Source organism: Camelus dromedarius, chromosome 24 (assembly GCF_036321535.1).
Source record: "Camelus dromedarius isolate mCamDro1 chromosome 24, mCamDro1.pat, whole genome shotgun sequence".
Lineage (NCBI taxonomy): Eukaryota > Metazoa > Chordata > Mammalia > Artiodactyla > Camelidae > Camelus > Camelus dromedarius.
In genome coordinates, this window is record NC_087459.1 from 29801473 (window position 1) to 29828567 (window position 27095).

Below are 27095 nucleotides of genomic sequence, written 5' to 3' on the forward strand. Positions count from 1 at the left end.
CCACCACTCATCACTGTGCTGCTGGACGGAGAGAATCTGTATCGAAAACAACTGGCGTCAATCCTAAGTGGGCCGCTGGCCTGCACTTGGGCCAAGGGAGCAGATACCGGATACACAGGAGGCCATTAAACAGCAAGTCAGACATCTAATTCAGCTTTAAAAGACCTGACAACGACCAACATGGAGATTTCGCCAGTTCTGCTCCAGGACTCTTAATCACAGAGAAACCACACTTTCACTTAATTCAGTTAATATGAGGAAGACAAAATACGAAAAGTTCTTGCATCTCACTGAAGGCAAATGACAGGAAAACACAAAATGATATCAGTCTTTATTCACCAGGAATCGTGAGCTGATTCTGACAACTAAGCTCATTAGTAACTTTACTCTGCTTAACTGCAGCAAGGAGGTGACTGAAAATTTTCTCTTTAAGGTAAGAAACGCCAGTTTTACCAAATTACGGTTACACGGCTCCCTCAGGAGGGCTGAGCAGACATACCCAGCTCTGCCACAGGCGGCAGGGTGGCTGGCTAGTGTCTGTTATGAGATGCTCAACGAATGACAATACCAAGTAGATGGAATCTCCGTCTTGACAGATAAGGTCCAAGAAAATGCCGCTACCCAGGAACAGAGCTGCAGGCCCTCAAGTTAAAAATAAAACCACTTCTGGGTACAGCGTAGATGATGTGCGACATGTAAAAAACAGAACGATGAGGAGCATGTTCCTACGTGTCTGGTGACAATGCTGTTCATTCCTGAAAAGTTACGACTCTCTGATTTTACAAAGGCACTCGATCCCAGACGGAACTGTATCCCAGTCTCTCCTGCTCAGCCCCTTCCTCCACCTCCCGGTCTTTCCACAGGAGAGGGCCAATCTGGACCCATTCTGTAACCATGGTCCTACGGGACCTAGCGCCCTAGTCTGTCCAAATCCCCAAGCCCAGCCCAGGTGCACACAACTTTCAGTGTCTAACAGCAGCAGCTGAACAACTGTACCAAGGGCAGCAAACACCACAGTTTGGGGTGAGTTTTATTCCAAAGGGAAGCCCTGCAGGGCACACGATGGGAAGTCAGCCATGAAGTATCGACTGGATACACACCCACGTGAGTAGCTCTGAGTACTCACCAGTGAGCTTGCATTTTAAGAGGATGTTCATTTTTACTTGTATCTTATGTGGCAACATGTTCAAGGAAAGCCACTGCCAGTTTAATACTGCAATGCTCCAGCAGATTATTTCACTCCAACCCTGACACTCTTCAATTGCTTTTAACTGTGCTTTACATCAAGTGACCTCTAATTGTCTACATCTTCCCATCTCTCTGACTCAGTTTCAAAACTCTGAGCATGCACAATTTCTCTCTGGAAAAAAAGGATGTGGAATGAAGACTAATTTTTTTGTGACCAAAGATGTCTTGGTATTCCCACCTGGCTAATGAGGTTCAAAAGCAGCTTCCCCTCCGAGCCGACCAGACAGGTGAGCAGCTGTGGGATCCAGGCCAGCCACTGGATGGGTGGCACGCCAATGCAGTACTTGTCCACAGCATCTGCCAGGGTATTCTTGTCATCATCAAAACTCAGGAGCCACAGCACCTAAGATGGAAGGGAAAGTTTTAGAGTTGAATAAAAATTCACAGGCTCTCACCAAGTGACTTCTCCCCAACATTAAAATTCTGTATAAGAATAGCTTTACTGGCACCGTGGGAAAAGATCTGCAAAAAGTCCAAAAGCACCGCTAAATTTAGATATAAATCTTACAAATTAAAATGAAAATATAAATACAGTTTTCATCTAGATTTAGCTTTAAAGCCAATTACTAACTGATCCCATCACCTGGCTAGTGGTGGCCAGTGTGACCTCAAGGAGGCAACAGGTGACACCAAGGGCCCGTCCGCCTGCTGCTTCACACTGTCATCTCAGCAGAACAAAATGGACTTTAGCTAAAAATCCCAGGTGAACATCACCCTAGCACCAGGCAGGCCCCGTGGTGGCAGCCCGGCGTCTGCAGCTGTCTGAAACAATTCCATCTACAAGTCAGCAAATCTGGACTCAGACCGTGAGGGGGTCAGTGTTACTATAGTTGGTTTGTTTCTACAGTTGCTTTAACTACTAGGTGCTAATGTTCAAGTCGAACTTTGACATTAAACCAAGGAATCTAAAAAATCCTAACCTTTCATGGACAAAAGCACAACAACTTAAGAATTCTTAAGTTTTCTGAAAGAACCGCCTCTGGGTTGCATTTATGTGTCTCCTGGGAGGGATCACCTGTTGGCACATGTCAGTAGGGACCTGGTGCCCGGCGCTACTCTGGGGCACCATGGACAAGGACCCCGAGGACTGAGACCTCACCCTGCAAGTGTGCAGAGATTGTGCGATTCGGTGTCGCCTGTGACTAGGGCTGACCGCTCCGTGACTGTGTGCATGGTCCCCGCAGGTGAGAGGCCAGACTCTAACGGGTGTCTTAGCAGATAAGTTCTCCTTGCAGACCCCCATCAGCCTACAGGAATGTGTGTCCAGTGTGAGATCCCACAGAGAACACCAGCCTTGAGTCCTAAGACTCAGACTCCAAGCTCAGTTTTGCTGCTTCAAAGTCCTCTGACCCCAAGTATATCCAGGCCTCAACTTTTCAGCCTTAAAGTAGAACCATGGACTATACTCTGAGGAATGAAGGGAACTGACAGGTAAGGCATGAAGTAACGCCTTGAACCCAGCACAGATTAGTATGTAGCTGAATTTCCATGCAGACTTGAAGGCTTCCAGATGGTCTTTGGTCGAAGCTAATTCTCTGTCTCACCTTGGCTAAGTATTTTCTAGATTTGCTCTCATTTTGATGCCGGCAGGCGTGCAGGTAACAGGTGATGGCAGACACTCCGAGATGCAGCTGCCGCTCCTTGACAAAGATGTTCTCCAGGTAGTCACCCCACATGGCCCAGGCCTTCACCAGCACGTCATGCATCTGCACAGCTGCAGAAAAGGCTTTGTTTGCTTCCTCAGACCTGTGAGGACACAAAACCGAAACATGAGTTTTTTAGGTGGACATCACATCATATAAAACCAACCGTTTTAAAGTGAGTAATTCCATGGCATTTGGTACATTCAAAATGGTGTGGTCCAGAACATTTTCATTACCCAAAGAAAACCCTTAACCAGTAAGTAGTCACTCTCCACCCCCTCAACCTCCAGCCCCTGCGGGCACCAGCGCGCTTCTTGTCTCTACAGATTTCCCTACTCTGCGTACTTCACGTTAGCAGACTCACACATGATGTGAGTTTTGGTCTGGACTCTTCCGTTTAGCAGAGTGTCTCTGAGGTCCACCCCCGCTGCACTACATGCCAGTACTTCACTCCTTGTTACGCTGAATAACACCCCACTGTGTGTATATACCACATTTTGTTCATCTGTTCATTTCAGTTAATTCAGTATTTTGGCTACAGGAAACAGTGCTGCCATGAACATTCATGAGCAAGTACCTGCCTGAGTCCCGTTTTTGATTCTTTTGGGTAAAAACCTCAGAACACAATTGCTGGGTCACGTGATAGGTCTATGGTTATAGTTTTTGAGGACCCAACGCACTGTTTTACAGCTGACTGACCCCAGCTCTAAGAATAATCTCCGTAAAAGGAATCAACTCTGTTCCAAAGTGGCATGCTAAGAACACGTTATCAGCAACTCAGTGTTCATGCAACTCATTTTTTTCTTTTATTTATTTATTTTAATCGAGGTACTGGATTGAACCCAGGACCCTGTGCATGCTAAGCATGTGCTCTGCCACCGAGCTATATCCTTCCCCTCAAGCACTTCATTTTTAAAAAGCTTTAAGCACTACAGATCAAACGGGCTTGTCAATCTGCTGCCAGGTACTGTCTTCATAGAGGCACAATGTCTGAAATGCCACCCCTGATAACACTAAATCATACCAATTTCTAGCCTGACCTTCATGTTGGCTTCAAGTTATAAATAACTATTCAAATAATCTGATGAGTTTTTCTCTTATCCTCCACCTACACAACATACATACTTGTTGATCTGAGCCAAGAACATTCCCTTCAGTGCATAAAATTCAGCTGTCATCTCTTTTGTGAAATATTTTAAGTTTGTAGATTCAATAACTTCAAGGCCCTGTTTATAAAAAAACAACAGAAAAGAATGTCTTGAAATTTCTAGACAGTAATATAAAAACCTCATTAAAATATTGATCTAGGCAGTAAGTCCCAAAGGCCATTGACAAATATACTTTAAACTGACAACAGATCTGTCTACCATGAATACTTACTGACTGACTGACGATTTACTTAAGTAGTATTTAAACTGAATCACTAAATGCCAAGTTCAGTTCTAGACACCTTAAGGGTATCATTTTCTCCAAAGCTTTATGTATTTAGTCAGTTTCAATGTTTTTATTAACATCCCTCTGAACATGGCCAAAATCTACGAGATACCCTCACAATCCCGCAGTTTTAAGTTTTCTTTCCTTAATATTAACCACTTATACGGTAGAAGCGAGACCACCAAATGCAATCCAAATACTCAAGTGGCTTCCTGTCCCTCCCCTGCTTGGGCAGGACTCTTCCCCATGACGCAGGCTGTGTCTGTGCAGCCCCAGCCCTCCTCCCCAGGGGGCATTGGCAATCTCCATGCGGCCCCGCCCCTCCTCCCAGACCTCGGGGCGCGGCCGGGCGCCGGGTCCCCTGACACGCTACCTGCATACACTCATTCTTCCCCATGACACCTGCCAGCTGGAGGTAGCACTTGACTTGCTGCCGAATCTTCTGGAAGCAGTCCACGATGGGAACGGTTGGAATCGTATGAATGCGACTTAGTATGTCCAGAGCCACATTGACCAGTCCCTGCTTGCGGGCGATTTTCCCATACTGGATGATTGCTGAAGCCGATGCGTGAACCCCCAGCATAGCGTTATTTGAGCTTGGATCATGCTGAGAACTATTCTCATACGCAGTTACAATAGCTAGAGAGCAAAGAAATGGGTTCTCAGCCCAAGTCAAATGCCGTTCAAAGTGTTCCACAACTAAGGCTTAAGTAAAAAATGAAAAACAAACACATGGCTTATGAAAATGGGAAGCTCTGTGATAAATCCTCATTACTTTTCCCTGTATTCTGCATCAAAAGTAAGATACAAGAAGCACCAATTACCAAGCTGAGCGCTAGCATCCTGGCTAACTAAAACACGAAGGTGGCTCTCAACAGACGCCTGACAGGTTTAGGGGAGGAGCAGCGAGGATCAGGGAAACTGGGAAGGCCGCTCACTGCCACCTGAGAGCAGCTCTTCCTCGGGGGGCTTCAAAACACAGAGGGCCACAACCCACAGCTCCGACCCCATGGGCCTGCGCCCCCTGCAACAGGCAGTGTCCAGCAAGTCTGTTCTGGCTGGAAAAAGGCAACAGGGACGGGGACTTCCTCCCACCTTCACCCCCTTCCTCCTTACCCTCGTCATACCAACCACCATCTACCATACCTGCCAAAAAATAGAAAATCTGGTAAAAGGGAAAAAACAAAACACAACCAAGACATGAAACCAGAACAGTGGGGTGTCTGGAAAATTACATGATGAATGCATGCCGGACCAGGTAGGTTTACCCTGGTAATGATGCTGCCTCCACATGAAGACGCTGCTCCAGTGGGACAAGTCGTCCGACACGATAGGCAGCCGGTTCCTCCAGGTCTTCACCACCGTCTTCATGTCGTGCAGGCTGTTGTTCCTCCCCAGGTTGCTAGGCTGCAAGCCTGCGTTTATCTGTGCAGCTTCCTGAAGTTCAATGATCTGCTGCGCTGCCTGCAGGGGACCAGTGTGAAGAGCCGACAGTGAGCGCTGGGTGAGGGTGAGCGAGGGAACCAGCCAGAGTCCATCAGGAGCCTGACTGCTGGGAAGCCCCACGGCTCAGTTACTGCAGGAAGCATGGGGCTTCTTCAGATGCCTCGGATGCCACACCTGACTTACCCACACCTCAGACGCCGCTCTCAGGCTCCCCTGAACTCCGCAGGTGCTGTGAAGCCGGGGACTGGGAGGGCAAAGGTGTATACACCGCCCGCCCCACCTCACCCCAACAACCCTCTTTTCCACCCCCTTTGCCACCAGCCAAGTGTGGCTCTATCAATGTCAGACCAGAACAACCTCACCCTCGGCCTTCAAGCTTTCCTTCCATTAACGTGTGACCCTCAGAGCCATAGTGAGCATCTTAGGACACAGTTCTAATGACTCCTGGGGCTGATACATGCATCTTCCATCACATCCCTACAGATCTGTCCAGTTCACCACCCTTTAAACCCCAAGTGTGCTGCCGGCTCCACCTCCTTACGGGATGCCCCGGCCACAGCTCTGAGCCTATTCAAACTCTACCCGTCAGGTCCCACCTTCCCCTCCCACAGGGGTTTTCCCTTCTCTAAACCCTGTGCTTCTTTCCTGTGCTGCCGTGTGGCCCTGAGTCACAGACTCCCTCTTCCTTTAAATTTTGCTTCTTATGGATGTGTCATCATCTCCCTCCAGCTACATGCTCCATTGAGCCAGAATATGTTTTTAAATTGTGTGAATGTCTCAAACAGCGCTAAGTTCAGTACTCGGTACTCTTCTGTTTGACTTTAACGGGGAGGTGGGAACCATCTCTAAATGCAGTCAGCTTTATAACCAAGCTAATCAAAGATATTTACTGAGGATCAGCCATGACCAAAGCAGTGGAACAGATACGCAAGTGCCTTTAATCACTTCCAGAATACTTGAATCAAGATTGTCTGAAATACTACATTTTATACTCCATGCTTTGAATATGTAACTATGTAATAATTTCTACTTAGTTATTCATAACTGTTATTCATTCACAATGCTACTCAGTCATTCAATCATAATAATACTCAGTCATTCATAATGAATATTTCTTGAATTGACACCTTTTTCCTGTGTTCAATGTAGTAACTTTCTTCCTAATAGCTACAACATGCGACCCACCTTTGCACTTTTAGGATATGAAGGAAAAAGTCCTCTTTAAATACAAAGCTTTAGACTGTTTTAGTAACCTAGATTAGAGACGTTACACACCTGCAAAGTAACATTAGTGCACACCTTGAGCAAAAGCCACAAATAACAGATACAGAAATGAAAAGCATCGAAACAAAGTAAGAGACTAATTGCTTCAATGAACTTCTGGTTCACTATGAAGAAGACAAGATAATCTAAGTATATTAATAAACAACTACATAACTTAAAAAAGCCTATTTATACACTAACTATAAAAACGAATTTACCAGTTAAAGTCTCAAAACTATTCTTTAAAGCAGGGGAAGTATGACCTTCCTGAACTTCTGTTACAACATCAGCCTACAGTTTTACTCACTGAATAACCCTGGAAGCTGCTCCAGGTGAGGCACCAGGTAAGAGGAAAAAAGCTGGCAGAGCCCCTGGAGTGTGTGCGCGTGTACGCAGGGGCTGGGTCGGGGGGAAAACACGTCCCGTGGAGCGGGGCAGCGTGCACAAGGGGCCGCGGGAGGGTAGGCCTTTAGATTTGAGCCACTGAATGGCTTGCGTGGCTGAACGAACTCAGAAGCAGGGAAGACGATACACAAGGGAAGAAGCCAAGGCACAGTCTAACTGCAGCTGTAAGAGCCTCAGAGGATGAGAGGCTTTCTGGGCTGGACAGGGGCGTCACGCTGATGCTGTGCGGTGGGCATTACAGAACATTTCTAAAGCAAAAGTGAAAATCGTCAGAATCACTTCTGAGAATGGTCTGTTGCTTAGATCCCATGGAAGCTCCCAAACTGAGAAGCATCATTTCAGTTCTCTCCATTTTGACTCTAGCCTTCCTTTCTCTGAGGACGATTTTAAATGGGAAAGGACAAGTGGAAGGAGTTCCCTCTCTTCCGGCCTGCTCAGCTTACAGACCTAAGCCTGGACAGGAGGTGCTCCACTGACGGGCCCATGAGGCTGTGCTCCCACGAGGGCACTGTACCCACCTGAAGAAGAGGCGTGTGCACGTGGGACACCACGTGGGGCAGCCGCCGCCACTCGCGGATGGCCAGGCTGCTGGCCATTTCCACCAGGCGCTCGATGAAGCTGAGCTGCTGCTCCTCGGGGTGGCAGATAGCCAGGTACCCACGGTACATGTTGACCTTCCAAGCCATCTCCTTTGGACAACTCACTTCTACCTGGTGGTGAAAGAACATTACATAGGAAGCAACAGGTATACCACTGTCTCAGTGGTGACAGTCAAAAAGTGAAGTCAATTTTTGTGCAGCCGATTATACAAAGCAAAAAACAGAAATTAAGCTATAAACAGACACATTTTTTTCTGAGAAGCTTGCATTTAGATTTCTTCGGGATACTCTCCTTTTCCAAATCCCAGTGAGTGGCCAATCTCTCCAGCTACAAAGGCATGCCACAAGCTCCTTGCTTTAAGGTCACTGGTATTTCCAAAAAGGGGGAAACTGATCAACAAAGTCAGCAAGTGAATTTTCAAATTATTAAATATGTGCTCATCTTTTAAATCATCTCCAAGTCACATTGTTATCCTGGGAAACTGACCTAACTTGTTCCATATTATATAAGGAAGTAGACAGAAAGCAGCAATTCAGGTTTATAAAAATGTGAGTGAACATTCAAAAATTTTACTGTCATACAAGATCAACATACAGAAATCAGTAGCATTTCTTTATACTAACAATGAAACATCAGAAGAGGAAAGTAAAGAAATAATCCCTTTTAAAACTGCATCCAAAAAAATTAAACACTTAGGAATAAATCTGACTAAAGAAGTGAAAGACTTACATGTGGAGAACTACAAATTGCTGACTAAGAAAATTAAAGATGACTGAAAGAAATGGAAAGATATCTCATGTTCTTGGATTAGAAGAATTAATATTGTCAAAATGGCCATACTACCCAAAGCAATCTACAGATTTAATGCGATCCCTATCAAATTACCCAGGACATTTTTCACAGAACTAGAACAAATCATACTAAAATTTATATGGAATCACAAAAGACCCAGAATTGCTAAGGCATTACTAAAGAAAAAGAATGAAGCTGGAGGAATAACCCTCCCAGACTTCAGACAATACTACAGAGTTACAGTAATCAAAACAGCATGTATTGGTATTGGTATAAAAACAGACTTATGGATCAATGGAACAGAATAGAGAGCCCAGAAATGAACCCACAAACTTTGGGTCAATTAATCTTTGACAAAGGAGGCAAGAACATACAATGGAATAAAGACAGTCTCTTCAGCAAATGGTGTTGGGAAAACTGGACAGAAGCATGGAAATCAATGAAGTTAGCACACTCCCTCACACCACACACAAAAATAAACTCAAAATGGATCAAAGACTTAAACATAAGACAAGACACAATAAACCTCCTAGAAGAAAACACAGGCAAAACATTATCTGACATACATCTCAGCAATGTTCTCCTAGAGCAGTCTACCCAAGCAATAGAAATATAAGCAAAAATAAACAAATGGGACCTAATTAAACTTACAAACTTTTGCACAGCAAAGGAAACCATAAGCAAAACAAAAAGACAACCTACAGAAAGGGAGAAAATATTTGCAAAAGATGAGACTGACAAGGGCTTAATTTCCAGCTCATATGACTTAACAAGAAAAAAACAAACAACCCAAACCAAAAAAATGGGCAGAAGAACTAAACAAGCAATTCTCCAATGAACACAAACAGCCATAGGCATATGAAAAAATGTCCAATATTGCTAATTATCAGAGATGCAAATCAAAACTATAATCAGGTATCACCTCACACTAGTCAGAATGGCCATCATTCAGAAGTCCACAAGTGATAAATGCTGGAGAGGCTGTGGAGAAAAGGGGAACCCTCCTACACTGTCGGTGGGAATGCAGTTTGGTGCAGCCACTGTGGAAAACAGTATGGAGACTCCTCAAAAGACTAAAAATATGGTAAGTCTATGATCCAGCAATCCCACCCCTGGGCATATATCCAGAGGAAACCTTAATTCAAAAAGATACCTGCACCCCAATGTTCACAGCAGCATTATTCACAATAGCCAAGACACGGAAACAACCTAAATGTTCGTCGACAGATGATTAGATAAAGAAGGTGTGGTATATTTATACAGTGGAATACTACTCAGCCATAAAAATAATAAAATAACGCCATTTGCAGCAATGTGGATGGCTCTGGAGATGGTCATTCTAAGTGAAATAAACCAGAAAGAGAAAGTGAGGCTATCTTTCATCTGCCAAAATACCCAGCTTGCTGCGAGTGAAGGGAAATCTCCAGAGGTTCATGACTTTGGCCGAAGAGACCCATGTGGCTGCAGAGACTACAACCTGAGAGTGGATGTGTCCCTGGGAGGCAGGAGGAACGTCTCACCTGCACCAAGGCCTCCTTCATGGCGGTCCAGTTGGACACCCGCCAAGCACACTCCAGGACGAGGTAAGGGTTGATGTGACCTTTGGACTGGCCGTATTCTGTCAGGGCTTCCCACTGGTTCAACTCCTTGGAGCACCTAGAGACCATGGATTCGGGACCAACTCAGTTACCACACAGACTCAGAAAGGGCAGAAGACAGGATCTAGCCATTCACTTCCAATCCACAGAAGGAAAAAGAAACTGCTGCCCACACAAAGAAGGGAGGCTTCTGCGGGATGCTGACGTGCCCCAGGAAACCACTCCCCTGAGGCAGTGAGAGCCCCCCTGCCCCCTGCCCACAGCAGGGAGCTCAGAGCCCTGGAATCTGAGCTCGTTTTACTGTTTCTCCAGCACACTCTCAGTGACTCAAGACTTGACAGCTATGCGCAGATTTTTGTTTGTTCTTTCCTTTGGGGCCATAAAGAAAGTAGCAAAGATCCCTTTTAAAAATACTCGTGAGAGTACACTGGAGACTTTTCACTGGTCCCCTTAGCTGACCTTTGAACACATCACGTTCAGCTTACCGAATCCAGTGGTCCTCCCAAAGCTGGTACTCTGGGAAAATAGCGGGAGATGCATTACTCCTCTCATGTTCTTTTTTGGCTTTATCCATTGCCTTTTCATAGGATTCTTGTGCCTAAAAAAGTTAATAATGCTTTCACACGGCTGTTTAACCAGAACCTCTGTATGACCACTGCCCAGTGACTGAGGACAAGCCGGATCCCAGACCTAGGAGTGTCTCATGCTCTTCTCTCAGGTCACCTGGCACCCCAAATTCTTCACTCAGAACACAGGAGAGTGGGAGGAGGCAGGTGCACAGTTCCCCGCACAGAAGGGAAGGAGCAGACTCTGCCCAGACCCACATTCACTCTCCATCCTCGGTGGTAATGAAAGGAGGGGCCACAGCCCGTGCCTTTGCTGCTGGAGTGTCTGTGCTCAGTGTCCCACACAGGGCGGTGACTGCACCTGTGACAGTGACCCTACTGCAGCAAAAGGACCGGTACAAGGTTAGTCTTACACTAGACACAACCTACCTACCCTTCCCTCAGGACCAAGGACTGCAAATAAAACGCATTCACGTGAGCAGCTGACAGTAAGGGATTCAGGACAGAGCTCTAAAAATGTTCATGTCACATATGCACATTTCTCTTAAACTGAGACCTCGATCAAAGAGCCTCTATGTGTAGGATAAATAAATGCTCCCAATAAACAGCAAACTTCTATTTGAGTGTGACCTGACTTGAGGACGCGACAGCAAAGCGCGGCCAGCAGCGGCCTTCCCGCGGCCGCCCCCGCACCCGCCGGCAGCGCTACCTGCTCGAAGAAGCCGTGCTGCTCGTAGGCGATGGCGGTTGCCGTCTCCGAGTACCTGCAGCGCTTCTGCCACAGACCCGCCCACATGTCCTCCTCTTGTAACAAGGAGTACAGCTCGGCGAGGGAGTCCAGGATCTCCTGAGGACACAGACGCCGGTGTCTGAGTGCCCATGACAAAACCATTCTTCCCAGCAAAGCAACTTCACGGTACCACGATTTACAACGAAATCGAAAACGCGAAGTCACTGACAAGGAAGACGTGATCGACAAAAGCAGTGAGGCCTCACCTGCTGAGGTGGAGTTATGCTCTCCTGCTCATAAAACTCCGTCGTTTGCTTCGGCTTAATCTGCAGGCTCAGACCTTTTTCAAAGGCCTGGTGCTCTAGCATCAGCGTGGACCGGAACCAGAGGTTGTGGGTTTTTCCCAAGTACTTCAGGACGCAGGGTCGGATGGGAATGGGGGGGACACACTGGGACATGGCTTCCACGAAGCAGTTCAGGGCGCTGGGCTGACAATCCCGCTGCACCTGGTGACTGCCACTGCACAGGAACGGACTGATCTCCCCAGCCAGCGCCTGAAACCAAGCAGCGCGGTGACTTGGGCCCTTGTTCAAAAATCAGCATGCCTACTCTCTCACATGGCATCTGGGCTATTTCTGATAATTCACTTTTAAGTAAGAGTAGTTTCCTCATTCTTTGAAATTTAAGATCACTTTTTCTCACAAATACTTATTAAAAGCAAACACTACAGTTTTCAAAAGAGGATTTATGAAATATACTCACATGCTGCTGCCTGTCAGACAGAATTTTCCACAATCTGGGAAAAAGCTGGACCCATGTCTTTTCTGCCAGGGTGGTAGAAATGTGGCACAGCTGGACGAAGGCGCTGAGCAGCGCTCCGGTCTGCGGGGAGAACAGACTGGTGTAGCCGGGCCTACGCGCACTCAAACTCCTGCCGTGCAGGTGCCTCTCACGTCTGTGCCGGGGGACACTGCGGTCCCACACTCCACCAGATAGATGCCCCTCTGCTCCCAAACTGACCCAAACAAACGTCAGGGCAAAGTGAAACACAGATTCTGAGCACCAGAACCCCTGGTGAGCTGAGCAGCTGAGCATGGGCGTGGGTGAGGGGCTCACCAACAATGTGCCTACGTTTTTTAACTTTCAAGGGCATTTCCTATTATTACTGATTCCTCCACGTCCAAGAAGCACGAACAAGATGCTGGTGCTACAAATGCAGACGAGAGGCATATAAGTGCCTTCAAAGCAGAGGCTACTGAAAATATGTAGGGGAAACAGGAGAAACACACATACGAGCTACGTGATTTGCCAACAGGAATAATTCTGAGAACAAATCAAGAACCGTGACAGTTCAGAGTCTCTGAACCTGACAGTGGACCAGAGATGGAAGTGACTGGACCAGTCTGGCCCAGAACACCCTGTGAGTGGGCCGAGGTGGGAACGGGGTGGGAACGAGGGCCCCCAGGACCTACCACGTCCACAGATGCATTTGATTTTTGTCCACAGCTTTGTTGCTTTTGACAAGAATCTGCTGCAGACACTGCTTCTCAACAGCCAGGTTTCTAGCTGCTTCCCGGATGCCCACCTCCCTACACGGCCTCAAGCAGCTGGCGCAGAGGGGCTTGGGCACATGCTCGCCAGCCCACCGCGGGCCCTGGCACCCCAAGATGGAGACAGGGCCAGAGACGCACGCACCACGGTTACGCTGTGCCTTTTACCCAACAGCAGCCCCAAGACGGGAATCACGTCTCTATGACAAATGCACAAACCAAGGAAAACGGGTGGAAACACTAAAGTGAAGAATACTCTTTGTCTGCTACTCAGGCTGCCCCGTGAAGAAGACCGTGAGGAACGAGCCTGCCTGAGCACATGTGGCTGCTCCCTTCATCCCAGTCAGGGTGTCAGGTGCCTCTTGGCTCCAAGTCAATTTAGCAGAGGCCAAAGCACTCAGTGACCACAGACCCACCAACAGAAATGCGCATCTCGAGCCGTGAACGGGGAGTCCCACAGGTTCATGGACTGTTCAGAATGCTGGGGGGAGGGGAGACCACAACTACCCCCCCAGATCTGCACAGACCTTCACTTCGCGGAGCGTGTCAAGGAATTTGTCGTGTCGGTTGGTTAACATGTGCAGCTGGTTTCCAATGTCCTTTTCAGAGAGTTCTTTGGTCTTGGGTGTGCTGGTCTGATCTCCAGGAGCTAGTTCAATATCTATCTCCACATCCTAAAAAACAAAAATACACACGCAAAAACAAAGGGTCACATCGTAAAGAAAGTCAAAAACCGTAACTCTTACAAACTCCTTACATTTTTGGCAAGTAAGATTTTAGTTTCCTGGAAATTTATAATTACTTAAAAAATCCTAAATTCTAAAATAAACAACTAGATTAAACTACACCAGCCCTACCCCTTTCTTTCTTACATGACACTGTAAAAATGTCAACGTTTTGCTTTCATATGTGGGTTATGGAGAGCAAAATTTTTTAGAAAGTACAACTTTAAACAGTAAAAATAATAAAGTTATTAGGAATTACAGCCTGCCATTCCTCAAAATGCAATATAGCTGCCTGGCTGCCTTGCACATAAGAACATTGTTGGGGTCAACACACAGAATCTTGGCGACACAGTGTTTTATACAAGTCATTCCCCAAAAAGAGTAAGTCTTATTTCTGTCTGAAGTTTCTGGGAAGTCAGAGTCAAAATCCAATCGTCAGACTAGGCTCCAAGTCAAGTCATCAACCATTTGATGTGTGCCCCTGAAAATGCAGAAGAATCACCTCCAAGTTGGCAATTTATTTCACACAGGGGGGTTACAGAAAGAAAAAACATCATGTCACCAAATGATCTAGTACTTAGCAAGTGCTAAGTGCTGGCAAAAAAATTTTACACCTTGTTAGTAAAACAAGTAGATACCTTACATATAACAGAGGGTACAAACTACCCCTTTTAAAGCAAAGAGGGTCCCTCCTCCTTCAATACTGGGGGGCTGTCTTCTAAAACCCAACGCTCCAGACAGACCAGGCTTCCAAGGGCCAACAACCCAAAAGAAACAGTTTAAGGATCTGTGCCTTGGGTAGTGTCAGCCACATGGAGGACTGAGAAGCAGCTGGAAAAAGGCCTCAGCCTTGCTGGTCAGTTAGTTCTTGGCCTCACAGCTGCTCCAGCCAGGACTGGGCGGAGACGGGGAGACTCCCGGCAGGCTGCGTGTGGAGCCAGCTAGAGCCACGGTTCCTTTACAACAGGCGTCCCACCCCAGGGCGGTGCTCTGTGACACAACATGGGCTACTGCTAACTTGCAGAGAGAAGTCACCGAACAGTAAAATACCCCGAGCTGAGCAGCAGGAGCCGATATAAAGTGACCTCTCAAAGTGAACACAAGATGCTTCTCAACTCTACCTTAAACAAACCTGACTGAATGGAAGTAATCTGTGTCCATCAACAGATGAATGGATTGTGTGTGTGTGTAAACAATGGCGTATTATTCAATCATAGAAGAGACTGAAACCTTGCCATTTGTGACAACGTGGATGGACCTTGGGAGCACTGTACTAAGTGACGTAAGTCAGACAGACAGATCATACGATCTCACTTATATGTGAATCTAAACACACACACACAATCACACACACACACAAGGTCGAAGACAGAGAAGACTGGCAGTTGTCAAAGGCAGGGGCTTTTGGGGGTTGGGGGGCAGTGAGTGAAATGAGTGAAAGGAATCAAAAGGTACAAACTTCCAGTTACAAAATTAATAAGCCACGGGGATGCAACGCACCGCGTGTGCCCACAGACAGTAACGCGGTGCTGTGTATCGGAAAGCTGCTGAGAACAAATCTTAAAATTTCTTGTCATAAGAAAAAAATTCTGTAACCATGTGTGGTGATGGAAGGTAGACACCGTGGAGATCATTTCAGTGTATTCCAGCATCAAATCATTACGTTGCACACCTGCAACTAACGTGATGCATGTCAGTTATACCTCAACATGAAAAAAAGGGAAGACAATCTAACTGAACACAGGCACCACATTCAGAGCTTTCAGCGGGAGGCAGGCTTTGACACATCGCTCCTGTCCTAATAAGACCCACGGCTGACGTAAATCCTTCAGCAGAAATGGGAATCCCACTGTGAAAGGCGGCCCAGCGGCCCCGTGGTACCTCCTCCTTGGACTCGCTGCTCTCCCGCTCCCGGGGCTCCTGCTTGACGTGCGTGACCATGGCGAAGGCCGCCCGGTCGTGGCTGTCGGCCAGGTTGATGACGTTGGTGATGGACGGGAGCATCGCCCCTTGGCAGCTGGTGCCGATGGGCGTGCTCTTCTCACACACGGCCAGGAGGAGCTGGAGGGGGTGAAGGAGAGAAGGGAGACCTGACACACGGCCCACAAGCAGGTGTGGACAGACCCCGGTCAACACCTCGCGCAGTGATGGCCCCCGCCCAGTAGGCTCCACACCCCTCCCCGGCTTAGACGGGATCCCCGCTCAGGCACCTCTGACCCTGCGTCCAGGCACACTCGACGCCTCCTTCCCCGACCAGTCAGGATGCCTCTTCTGCTGCCTCAGAGTACCACCCCCCGACCCTACGCAGGAAGCACGGATACCCTCGCTTCACACACCCACTTCTCCTTCCCGCTCTGCCCCTACCTCATCACCACGTCCTGCCAGTCTCACCTCCTGCCTGGACACAACATCCTCACTCACCCCGATGCACCCTACTCAGACCCATCCTCCCCCACACTGCAGACCGTGGCGCCCCTCCCACAGCCTGCAGGGCCCGCGCAAGCCCCTGGGTGGGGCTCACGAGATCTCCAAAACACAGCACCCCCTACCCGTGACTGTACCCACAGCCCCGGCCTTGCCCACGCTGTCCTGACCAAGCCTCTCCTGCACTCTTTTGGCAACTATTTACTGAACACCCACGAGGTGCTGTGCAAGGACCTGGATGTTCACTTGTCAACTTCACAGCGACGGTGCCCCTGCCCTGGTGAGGCTGAAGTTTCGGAGAGAAGGAAGAGACCAACATCGAAACATGAACAGACACAAACTCCCTGTGAGGACACAGCCCAGGCACGGGCAGAGTGACAGAGAATACAAGGGTGCCCGCTTGGGCAAGGGGGTCAGGAATGTGGCACAGGTGGAAAGGCCAGCAGGGGACACTAATGAGAGAGGGGCAGAGGAACAGTACAGGGCTGGAGAGAGGAGCGAAGGCCCGGGCACACGGGGGCCAGAGAGACCGTGTCCTGGAGGGTAGCTCTTGTGCCTGGCCCAACAGCAAGGAGGGATAGTCTGCTTTACTCTGCCAGAACCACCCCGGTGGGCCGGAGGAAAGGTGGGCGAACGCCGAGGACATGGTCCCGTCATCTTTGTGAGGGATGGCAACGGCTAAGAGAGGGAGAGAGACAGGGGCAGGGAGAAAAGCCAGTGGTCTCGCGTGGGTAACAGCTGGTGATGGACCAGACACACAGGACAGAGGACGGGAGGGACAGCGGGTTCCTGGCTGTGCGCTTCCACCAGCCCTGTCCCTACAGTCCAGTGTCTTTTCCATCTTTGTTCCCACCTGACCAGGGCCTGCCGCCTGACCGCAATCAACAGGCCTCCTGAATGAATGAAGCATCAGTCCGGGGCCTCTGCCCACTGTGTTACCATTAGCACCTGCAGCTCTGGAAACACGTTCAGCACCCGTGGAAATCGTTAACAAGCTCTCATTTCCCTCAAGGAGAACTGCACTGCCGTCCATCCACAAGACACAGTCACCTGGCGCCAGTCGCCCTAGCACAGCTGAGGCACCTGCTGCGGGGAAGCCAGGCTGCCTGGTGCAGCAAGTTGGGGATTCAGCCCAAGAATGAAGGAAGCAAACAAGAAAGTGAGCAGTCTCACCAGACCCCGTGAGAAACACGGGAGACCTCCGACGTGCCGCCCCCTGAGACGGCCCCGGCCCGCAGCACCCCTCGCCCTCGCCCAAGGGGCAGAGCCGTGGCGCCACCTTCCAGCTGTGAGTCTTTCCTTGCCTCCTAGAGATCAAAGGCGGCTCTCGGGGGGAGGTTCCTAACCCACCTTGCATGCGGGCACCTCCCGGCCACATGAGCTGAGCTGCTCGCCCTACCTCAATGCACTGCTTGATCCAGAAGTGGCTCCCCATGGCCTCCCAATTCTGGGAACAGGTCACGTAGAGCAGTCGCTCATAGACGCGCCGCTTCATAGAGTTGTCGAAAACCTCGAAAAACTTGGCCCTGATGAGTGGCTGTGCACAACGCAGCCCAGAGAGAAAGGCAGGTTCCAGTTTTGCAGTCAGCTCACTGCCAGACAGCGTCTCGTCCCTGTAATCGGGGGAGTGACACCGAGAGAGCAGAGCCATGAGAAGGGGCAGAGGGCAAGTGGATGCCAACCCCCAGACTGCCACCATGAAGGCCAAGCGTGTCCCAAATCACGAGCTGACGCAGTATTGGAGAAAAAGGCTCAGTGATGCCGACACATTCTTTGTGATTCAGTATTTAAATGAACATTTAAAATTTAGGTACGATGAGAAAATTACAGGCACGTCACTGGCTGGTCAGAGAACACATGAGGGACCGACGCACAACATCTGGTTAACTGCTGTGATTACCTGTAGACGTAGTTAACGAGGTCTAAAAACTGGGCATTTAACTCAAGGTCTTCTGGAAAACGTTTTTCTATGTAGGTCATCATTTTCACAAGCAAAATGGACTTCTCCCGGAGTGTAGGCGTCTGCACAAGTTTGTTTTTTAAAAGGAAAAGCTCAATTACGTCTACTTAAGAAAAGACATGCTCAAAGTCTTTCAGCCATCTGCTGTATTAATTTTTAAGCTCCTACAATTTTGTCAGGTGAAAGAAGACAGGGTCGTTTCTGAACAGAAAAACCAAAGATGGTTCTTTTATGCGTAAGATCAAGACAGGGGCCAACCTGACTTTCCTGGGAGAGGCTACAGCTCGCTTTGGAGAGAAAGAACTAAACTTCAAGACAAATCAGAAGTTGCAAGCACCTCACTGCAATTACTATTTATTGGCTTACCTTCGCCACCAAAACTAACAAGTAAGGTTTAACATTTTAACAGGAATAAAACATTAAGATAAGTGACCCGTTATCTCAAGTTTCTGTTTAAAACCTGCTAAGCACAGTGAGAAAAGTCCACCTTAAAAAAAGATCCCCTCAATGCAAACAGGGCATGAAAAAAGGTTTTGCTTGAGAACCTGCAGAGGGGCTCCGACAGGGCCGCCCAGCCCTCCCTGCTCACCTGATTGGCTGCCATCGGGGAATTATTTTTCACCCATTCTTCCACGATTTTAACCACGGCCCGGAGGACTTTGGCGTCGGGGGATTTCTCGATGAGGGAGGTCAGGACGGCCTGAATGAAGTTCTTCCGCATCTCCATGCTCATCACGGCCAGGCGTGTTTTCACCAGCTCCAGGCTCAGCATCACCAGCTCGCTGGTCCCTGCTCGTGCGGAGACAGAACACACCCCAGTCTCTACAAGCCCTCCTCAACGGGCAGGCAGCCGCCGCATGGGTGGCGCGCTGGATTCTGCGTACTTCCTCCCCCAGGTATCTTCTCCAGCCAGCGGAGCGCTGGGATTTGAAGTGCCTCATCACTTTCTCGGTGCTCCACGTTGCAAGGGTGGCCGCGGAAGAGCCTCCCCACGGAGCAGGGGACGATGAAGCTGATGGGGCCCATGCAGGCAGCCCCAGGGCACAGCCAAGTCCCAAAGCCACATGCATGGCACTCGTGCTCTGAGGGGCGTCCAGCAGAGGTGATAGCCACAGCTCCCCGCCCCACACCAACTCAGCACCCAGACCCCTGAGCTCACACCACTCAGGTCTGCAACCCACGACTTAATCCTTCTTCAGAAATAATAGCTCTGTTTAAGCAATCTCTGATTTCCAGCAAGATCATTAGATAGCTCTCATACAGTGGTGAACGTTCCACATAAAGCGTGCACCTATTCGAAAGTTCCTTCATTAACAGATTTTAAAAGCAGTTCATTTTAAAAATGAGTTTGATTTTGGTTTTAAGTGAAATGTTCAGAAACTCTCTTTGTTAAGAACAAATGATAATGAACTGCACAAATAAACAGGCATTTGTGCTAGCTTTAGAATCCAATCACACGGCTGGCACCGCTAAGGTGCTGAAGTCCCGGGGAAGGACTCGGGGGACCACGCCTGTCACCTGAGGTGGCTTCAGCACTTCCCGAGGCGGCCTGTGGGTTCAGGTGCTCGCGGACCATCTTCTGCAGGGAGCGCATGAAGACCGAGATCAGCCTGTCTATGTAGCTCGGGTTGTTGCTGCAGGCAGACTTGAGGATCATGAGGGTCCCTGAAAGGCAAAAAGTGCCAGCTGTCTCTCAAGCAAAGTCTTTTAAAGTAAATAACAAAAATGTACTATTTAAAACATTTTAAAAACGTGCTGACAAAAAAGTGTCATTTCTGATAAAAGCAGAGGCTAACCCCAAATGTCAGCATTACAGCTGACCCTTGAATGACACAGGTTTGGGCTGCGCGAGTCCACTCACACGGCTTTTTCCAACAGTAAATACCATACACCCTGCGGCTGGATGGCCCTGAGGAGGAGGCACTGGGACTCGGAGGAAGCACGGGTACGTCACATGCAGAGGGTCAAACGTAACTCATACAGAGATTTCCAACTGCGCAGGGGTCGGCAGCCCTGGTCCCCGGGCTGTCAGCTGCACACACCATGGAAACACTTGCTCGGTTGACCCCTGAACAACCTGAGGCTAGGGCACTGATGACCCCTCCCCTTCCTATCCCCTCGTTCCCCTGTACAGAAATGTATGACCAGTCTGGTCCCATGACAGGTAACCCAGGAAATTTGACGACGATGAACATGGGGGTAGATTCTGGCCGTTTCAGCTGCTGCACCCTCCTCTGCTGAGCAGAGGCAGTAACGAGCCCAGGGTGTAACCCGGGTCTAGCACAGGGAGGGGATGGAGCCCACTAGCCCAGGGCCTGCGCCTGGCCTGCTGCCATCCTCACAGAGGGAGCCGGGGCCACTGCGGAAGGCAGCTCCTTTCAAAGACAGTCCTCTGGAGAATTAACAAGACGTTCACGCTATACTGAGCTGGACACCATGCGATCCCACTTGCCTCACTATTCAAATCTATCTGGTTCCAGAATGGGATACCATGTGAATTCAGTTCATCTGGCTCCTGAATTTCAGAGAGCAAGCAGCAGGAGTTTGGAGAGCAAGAAATTAATTAAAAAATAGTGTATTCAGTTGGCAAATTCGGAAACAAGTGTTTGCATAACAAAGGCTACCTGTGTGTGTACTTATAAACGTGTATAAAAAAACACACACATCGAAATGTTTAGAATGAGTAAGCCACTAAGCACAGAGGCTTATACGTACTTTCAGTTCTCCTTCATTTGATAGTTTCAAAATTTTACACAAAGAACATGTAACAAAGGAGAAAAAAATGTTCAAATTTGCCAACCCAAAGTCTGATCCTCCCCAAGAGGTGAGTTTCACAAAAAGCAGAGGTGACTACACGTTTGAGTTCTGGTGACCTGGACATCGGAGCCATCCAGTTGTCCTAATTACCCAAGAAACCAATTTCGTTTCTCCCAGGGTAGCCAGAGACTTGCCAAGTAGACGGGGACTAGTTCTTGTCTCATGTGTGGCTTAACGGCAGGTGAACGTGTCGTGAAAGACATATTTATATCTGCATAGGAGCATCTCTGGGTTCAGTATAAAACTGGGTCAGCAGGATGCAAGCACCTCGGGGCAATTCCACTCTCATCTGAGGCCAAGGTGGGAAGAACCCAGGAAGCTCCGATGCTGGGCAGGGTGGGGGTCAGTCACCTCCAAGACCACAGAGCACTGTGGCCTTGTGTGCACACGGCCACCCACAGGCACCCTCAACAACGCGTCAGCTCCAAGCTCCTCCCAACACCCTGCGCCTTCCTCAGAAGGAAAGCTCGTCCATCGACCGCAGGGAGATGGATGCCAGGCCGAACCACCGCTGGGAAAACCACGATGGACACACACTCACCAAAGAGCTGGGAAGGGTTTGCGTTGGCGGCCTTCTCGTAGCTGGTGAGCCCTTCATAGACGACCTTCCCCACTGCTGCATAGAGACACTCCAGCTCCTCATACTTGGAGGCCACACTGGACGTGCCTGGAACAGAAGTGAGGGCCTGGGCTCTGCAGTCTGGGCTCCCAGACCCGCCCAGGCTTTCCTCACACCAGCGACTGAACTCTGGTGGCCTGGGGCCTATGGTGACCGGCATGGGCACCGCTCTCACTGCAGGACGTGTGGTTCCCACTTTACAGAGCTCAGGGACAACCTTTCATCCCACCAAGCCTAACCTGAACACACTCTAAACACACCTGCTTATAATACACCAAAATTCTATCTGGTCAACCATTCAACACTTGACAAACACTTCAACCTAACTTCCTTTTAATACCTTAAGGAAAGAGTAATGTTTGGCTGATGAAAAACTGCACTTCCAAAGCAGACACAAAATGTGAAGACTGCTACTATTTAAAAAGAGTCTGAAGGTAGAAACAAGAGTGGGGTGATAACACGCCCGGGTGGTACGTGGAGGGCGTGCATCCCCAGGAACAGGCTCTGGGCCCAGCCATCCGCTTGCAAGGACAGGCCCCAATGGAAAAGGTCACGTACTTGGTTCGGTTGGGAAAATACTCATGAGGCGGGAGAGAAGGCTGTGGACGGCGCGTAAGACTTTGGTGTTTCCGCACGTCATACAGGCAGCGATTCCACGCTGCAGGGGTTTGAAGCTGCTAAGGATGGCTGGAGACTGGAGAACGGTTAGCAGGAAACTCAGCACCTCCAGCCCCGTGCAGATGTTTCCGTAGTTCACTTGATTAGGCTGCTCCTGGAGTGGAGAACACAGGCCACACACAGATGAAGTCAACAGTACAGTGAGTCACAGGAACATCAATCAGGCAAAACTAAAACTACGTGCCAGTTAAGTACTAAGAAATGAAACAAGAACCACTGAAGAAGGAACATGTCAGACGTATAAATTACCACCCTATTTTATTAATACAGCAGGATTACATAATGTCCCTTTTAACAAATTTGCTTTAAATACTCAGTAGAACTTCATTTTAAAAGCTCTTGAAAAAAATTAATATTCAATACTAGATGATACTAAAATTTTGGAAAGCACTGAAATCTGATTTAAAAAGGCAATTATTGCAATGATTTTTGTTTTCACCAGGCATGTTTTTAGTTAAAATACAAATATCCTTCCAAAGGGATGTATCTTTGAAACTACATCTTGAAATCAATCTAAAAAATGTCAGTATTAAAAAAAAAAAAAAAAAAAGAAAGAAACAAATGACGCTAACAGAGCACATGGCGTGCAGTGAGGATTTAGGCATGGCTTTGCACGCTTACTTCTGTGGCAGACACGCACGTACTTTGCAGGTGCACTATGTGTGCACCGTGGGTCAGAGGGAACACCTCCCACTTACTAGAGATTATGGGAAAGGCAGAGTCCCTGTGAGCATGACACTGCTCCATGGAAACATCAGCCTATCAACTGGCTGAGCTTGGCTGAACTGGGACTACATTTGATAGGAAAGCAATCTGATCTTTCAAAAAGAAAAAGAAAGTAAATCTGCAGATAATCTAGAAGTTAAGCACCACGCTATAATCAAAGCACGTGCTGCAGATCTTGGGGGCCTACCACCCTACTGCTTTTGTGACACAGTATCCTTTGTAACCTTTCAAAAAGCTGAGCAAGAATGCTCATCTCTGCAGCACAAAGTAACAAATGCTCACAGTAGGTTTTATAATTCCGAGACAATAAATTTTCAAATTTCACTGTAGAACTAGACATACTGAACATGTCCTACTGATTAAATGGGTAAGGCAAGAGAACAGCTTTTGCAACCTCCAAGAAAATTACAGGATTTTGTAGTTTTACAGAAACAAAAACAACAGAAAACCCACCAAACAATCAGTATTTGGGGGCTTTCTCTTATTACCTGACTATACAGTGCCATACCCATCATTCAATCTATTTTTAAAACTTCCAAGTTTCTTTTAAAGGTTGTTGTGTAAATCAGTTAAAAGTGCATATTCCAAGCCAGCTGGCAGGTCAGTTTAAGAAATGTGCCTGTGAAAGGCAAGAGAACCATCACGTCTTCAAAATTCCTAACTCTACCTGAGGCTAGAGGTGAGGGCTGCCATTTTAAAACCAATTTCAGTGAGTGACACTCCCTCCTCTTCATTAGCAGCCAGAAGAGGAGGTGGTTGTGGCCCCCCGTCCCGAGGACCCCTGCACCTACCACGCTCATCAGCAGCTTGTCGAACCACTGCAGTTTGAGCTCCGACTTGGACCACATGTCCGGTCGCAAGGCCGTCTTTAAGAGAGTCACACACCGGCGGGACAGCACCTCCCCAGGAGACCCCGCAGTGTTGGTGTTGTCATTAACCTGGAAATTCACTCAAATTCAAGCCCAAGGTTCACTGCATCTACGTGCACATTCTTGTCCGCCCGGGCTCCACACCCTCCCATCCCAGTGCTCCACCTCACAGCCACCTCCTCTCCTATCAGACTCAATTCAGCTGTCTCTGCTCCCCCTGGACCCCGCCCCCTGCAGCGGGGATTTGTGCGATTAATGGATCAGCACCTCCCCACTGGGCCTCCCCAGCTGTGCCCCACACGCTGCAGCCCACAAGCAAGCATCGACTGAACAGTTCAGGAGTAGATTGTTTCCAGCACTTGAAGATCCTCAATAGTGCTGCAAGCTATACTATTTTGTTTAATATTTATAAAAACTACTTAGTAAGGAAAATTCCATTTAATGTTTTTTGAGAAGTTTCAGCAATGGATTCCCAACACCACCATGAAAATACATACTGATATGAATGGTGGTAAATAAATGCAAGTTTTGACGCATTTAAATTAGTAAGCACTGCCCTAACTTATACAGGGTGGATCATCCCAACACCTTTAAGAGATGGGCAACTTGGAAGTCAAATAATTTGCCCAAGAACACTGAACTGCCATGCTTCTCCAATACCAGAATACTATTATAGGATATACCATTATTTTATCACTGCTGAAAGAAAAAATGTTTTTCAAAATCCTATCAACTATAAGACACCAGCAGATTTCAGAAATATTAGTGTGCCATGAAACAAATGGAATTGGATGTGAAAGGGACAAAACTTGCTCTCAGACCTTGGTCCATCTGTTCCCTTTTTGACTGTCATGGATAGACTCACTGGTGTCTACCAGACAGCCCTGGCTTAGAAGAATCGCGAACCTAAGATGTGCAGATACTGCACCTGACAGGCCACCCGGATGAGGAAGTTCACCACGGTGTCCGTGTGCTGCTTGTCGATGGGCTTGGCGAGAAGGGAGTCTGCGCCTGGCAGGGACTGGCTCCGCCCGAACACCTGGAGGTGGCAGGAGGAGAGCTCTCAGCCGTGCGGCCCGCCCCCAGCGCGCGGGCCCCGCTCCGGCACAAGGGACACCCCAGGCAGGTGTGGTCTCCGCAGAAAACGGAGAAACAAAGCGGCCACAAAGAAAGTCCTGGGTCCTGTGCTCCAGGACTGCTGGGCAGCAAGGAGTGCTGACACCCAGGTAGAGGCCGCCAGCCTTCAGAAGAGGGGAGAAGAAACTGCTCCAAGGGAGAGAGAAAAGAGCCAGTTGTCAAGCTCTAAACGAGCAAAGGGCATGGGTGTTTCCAGAAAGGCCTGAGTGGCTGGAGCCTGAGCACAAGGTGCAGGGCAGCTAGGCCACCAGCAGGGCCTTGGAGGCCATGGTCAAGGTCAAGGGGAGGAAGGGCTTAGTGAGGGGAAAGGCAGTCTGACTTAATTTCTTAAATTTGGGGGTTTTTGGGGGGGGGGTAATTTGATTTATTTATTTATGTGGAGAGACTAGGGACTGAACCCAGGACCTTGTGCATGCTAAGCACGCACTCTACCACTGAGCTGTACCCTCTCTGCCTTAAGCTTTTATTTTGAAATGATTATAATATTCACAAGAAGTAGAAAAACAGTAGAGGTCACGTGCCCTTCACCCAGCTTCCTCAACTTGAACTTCGAGAAGAAAGGGGTTGGCACTCCGCTTTGTGAATCGGTGGCCACGAGGGATAAAAGTGAAAGGAGTGGGAGGTCCTGGGAGGTGGCCTCACTGTTTGGGTGAGAGATGGTGTTGGGGGTGGGGACCATGGTGGAGGGGCAGAGACGGGAGAAGAGGCTGGCTACTCGTGGCCGGGCTGACAGGACTGGCTCTCGACCAGAGACGTGAAGAGGAGCAAACGGGCAAACGGCGGACGGGGCCGGGTTTCCAATCTGAGCACAGGGTGGATGCAGGGCACACAGGCTTCGGGGACAGTGCAGGGTGGGCAGCACAGTTCCGGGCCGTCACCTGGACAGGGGTGAGGGCAGAGTGAGCAGCCAGGGCTCTCCTGGTGGCTGCCCTCCAGACACAGGAGGACACACTCTCACTTTAAATACTGGACGCCTTGTGGGCGTATGTACTCAGTCACAACTCCGATCTGTGCGGTACCGGGTAAGCGCAGGGAAACGTGCCTGGGGACTTGGGAAACACCGAGGGAGTAACGTCATGGGGTGGCTATCTGATGGCACAGCCTTTCCCAGCCATCCGGCTGGCATGGTGCTGGGCACCTGCCCACAGTCAAAGTCTGTTGGCTAAACGAACAAACCCCACAAGGAAGCATGGAGCCCGTGCAGGAAGGCACACACATGCACGCATGGTCTCACCGCGCTGATGGCCCCTGTGGCCGTCCTGAAGCGTTTCACCTCCTGCGCAGAATCCACCGACAGCCCTCTTTTAATGGAAGATGAGACAGAATTGACTCCCTCTCCACTTGAATTTGGGTCCATATCTGAATCAGGCTGAATCAGGAAACACAACACCCTGGACATTACTGACTGATCTCTCAGGAGAAGCGCAGGGAACAGGCAGGGGCGACACGAGCGGGCTGACCCCCACCTGCTGGTCCTTGATCCTCTGCAGTTCCCACTTGATGACGACCTCGGACAGGTCCACGGCCAGCCTCCTCTGCTCTATGGTGACGCTGGGCGTGAAGCCCAGCCTCTGCATGGCGCTGACCATGTGCTGCACCAGGTGGTGCCGCACCGGGTAGTACACCTGCAGGCGGGGGGCCAGCGTCACGCCAGGACACGGCACGGCCCCAGCACGCACGCGCGCGCACGCACACCCCCCGCCCCCCCGTGCCAACCCCAGCAACCCCCCCCCCCCCGTTCAATGACTCCGAACCACAACCGCAGCAGGGAAGTCACACTACCCGCCGTGTGTGGAAGTGTGGTTACCCCTCCCACCTGCCCCCACTGCATCCCCACATAATAGTGCCGTTCAGCCTTTTAGTAC

The 27095-nt window shown here is 49.0% G+C and overlaps 1 protein-coding gene across 10 annotated transcripts in view; it reads right to left on the minus strand.

The window, feature by feature from the left end:
* The window catches only part of TRRAP (transformation/transcription domain associated protein), a 97024-nt gene that overhangs the window by 13418 nt on the left and 56511 nt on the right, over window positions 1-27095 (minus strand). For 7 of the 10 annotated variants that reach the window (XM_064478692.1, XM_064478690.1, XM_064478691.1 and 4 more), the window contains 23 exons: window positions 26697-26855; window positions 26465-26599; window positions 25022-25132; window positions 24016-24162; window positions 22379-22592; window positions 21743-21868; window positions 19903-20049; window positions 18974-19173; window positions 18325-18446; window positions 17824-18037; window positions 15882-16061; window positions 13803-13949; window positions 12488-12607; window positions 11992-12279; window positions 11705-11842; window positions 10915-11027; window positions 10352-10487; window positions 7958-8149; window positions 5561-5789; window positions 4699-4964; window positions 4017-4117; window positions 2793-2994; window positions 1427-1591 (listed from right to left, as the gene is read on the minus strand). In XM_064478692.1, coding sequence (XP_064334762.1) covers window positions 1427-1591; window positions 2793-2994; window positions 4017-4117; window positions 4699-4964; window positions 5561-5789; window positions 7958-8149; window positions 10352-10487; window positions 10915-11027; window positions 11705-11842; window positions 11992-12279; window positions 12488-12607; window positions 13803-13949; window positions 15882-16061; window positions 17824-18037; window positions 18325-18446; window positions 18974-19173; window positions 19903-20049; window positions 21743-21868; window positions 22379-22592; window positions 24016-24162; window positions 25022-25132; window positions 26465-26599; window positions 26697-26855 — 3852 coding nt within the window. The remainder of the gene's footprint in view (window positions 1-1426; window positions 1592-2792; window positions 2995-4016; window positions 4118-4698; window positions 4965-5560; window positions 5790-7957; window positions 8150-10351; window positions 10488-10914; window positions 11028-11704; window positions 11843-11991; window positions 12280-12487; window positions 12608-13802; window positions 13950-15881; window positions 16062-17823; window positions 18038-18324; window positions 18447-18973; window positions 19174-19902; window positions 20050-21742; window positions 21869-22378; window positions 22593-24015; window positions 24163-25021; window positions 25133-26464; window positions 26600-26696; window positions 26856-27095) is intronic. The other 3 variants (XM_064478693.1, XM_064478694.1, XM_064478688.1) reach the window with 1 other exon arrangement.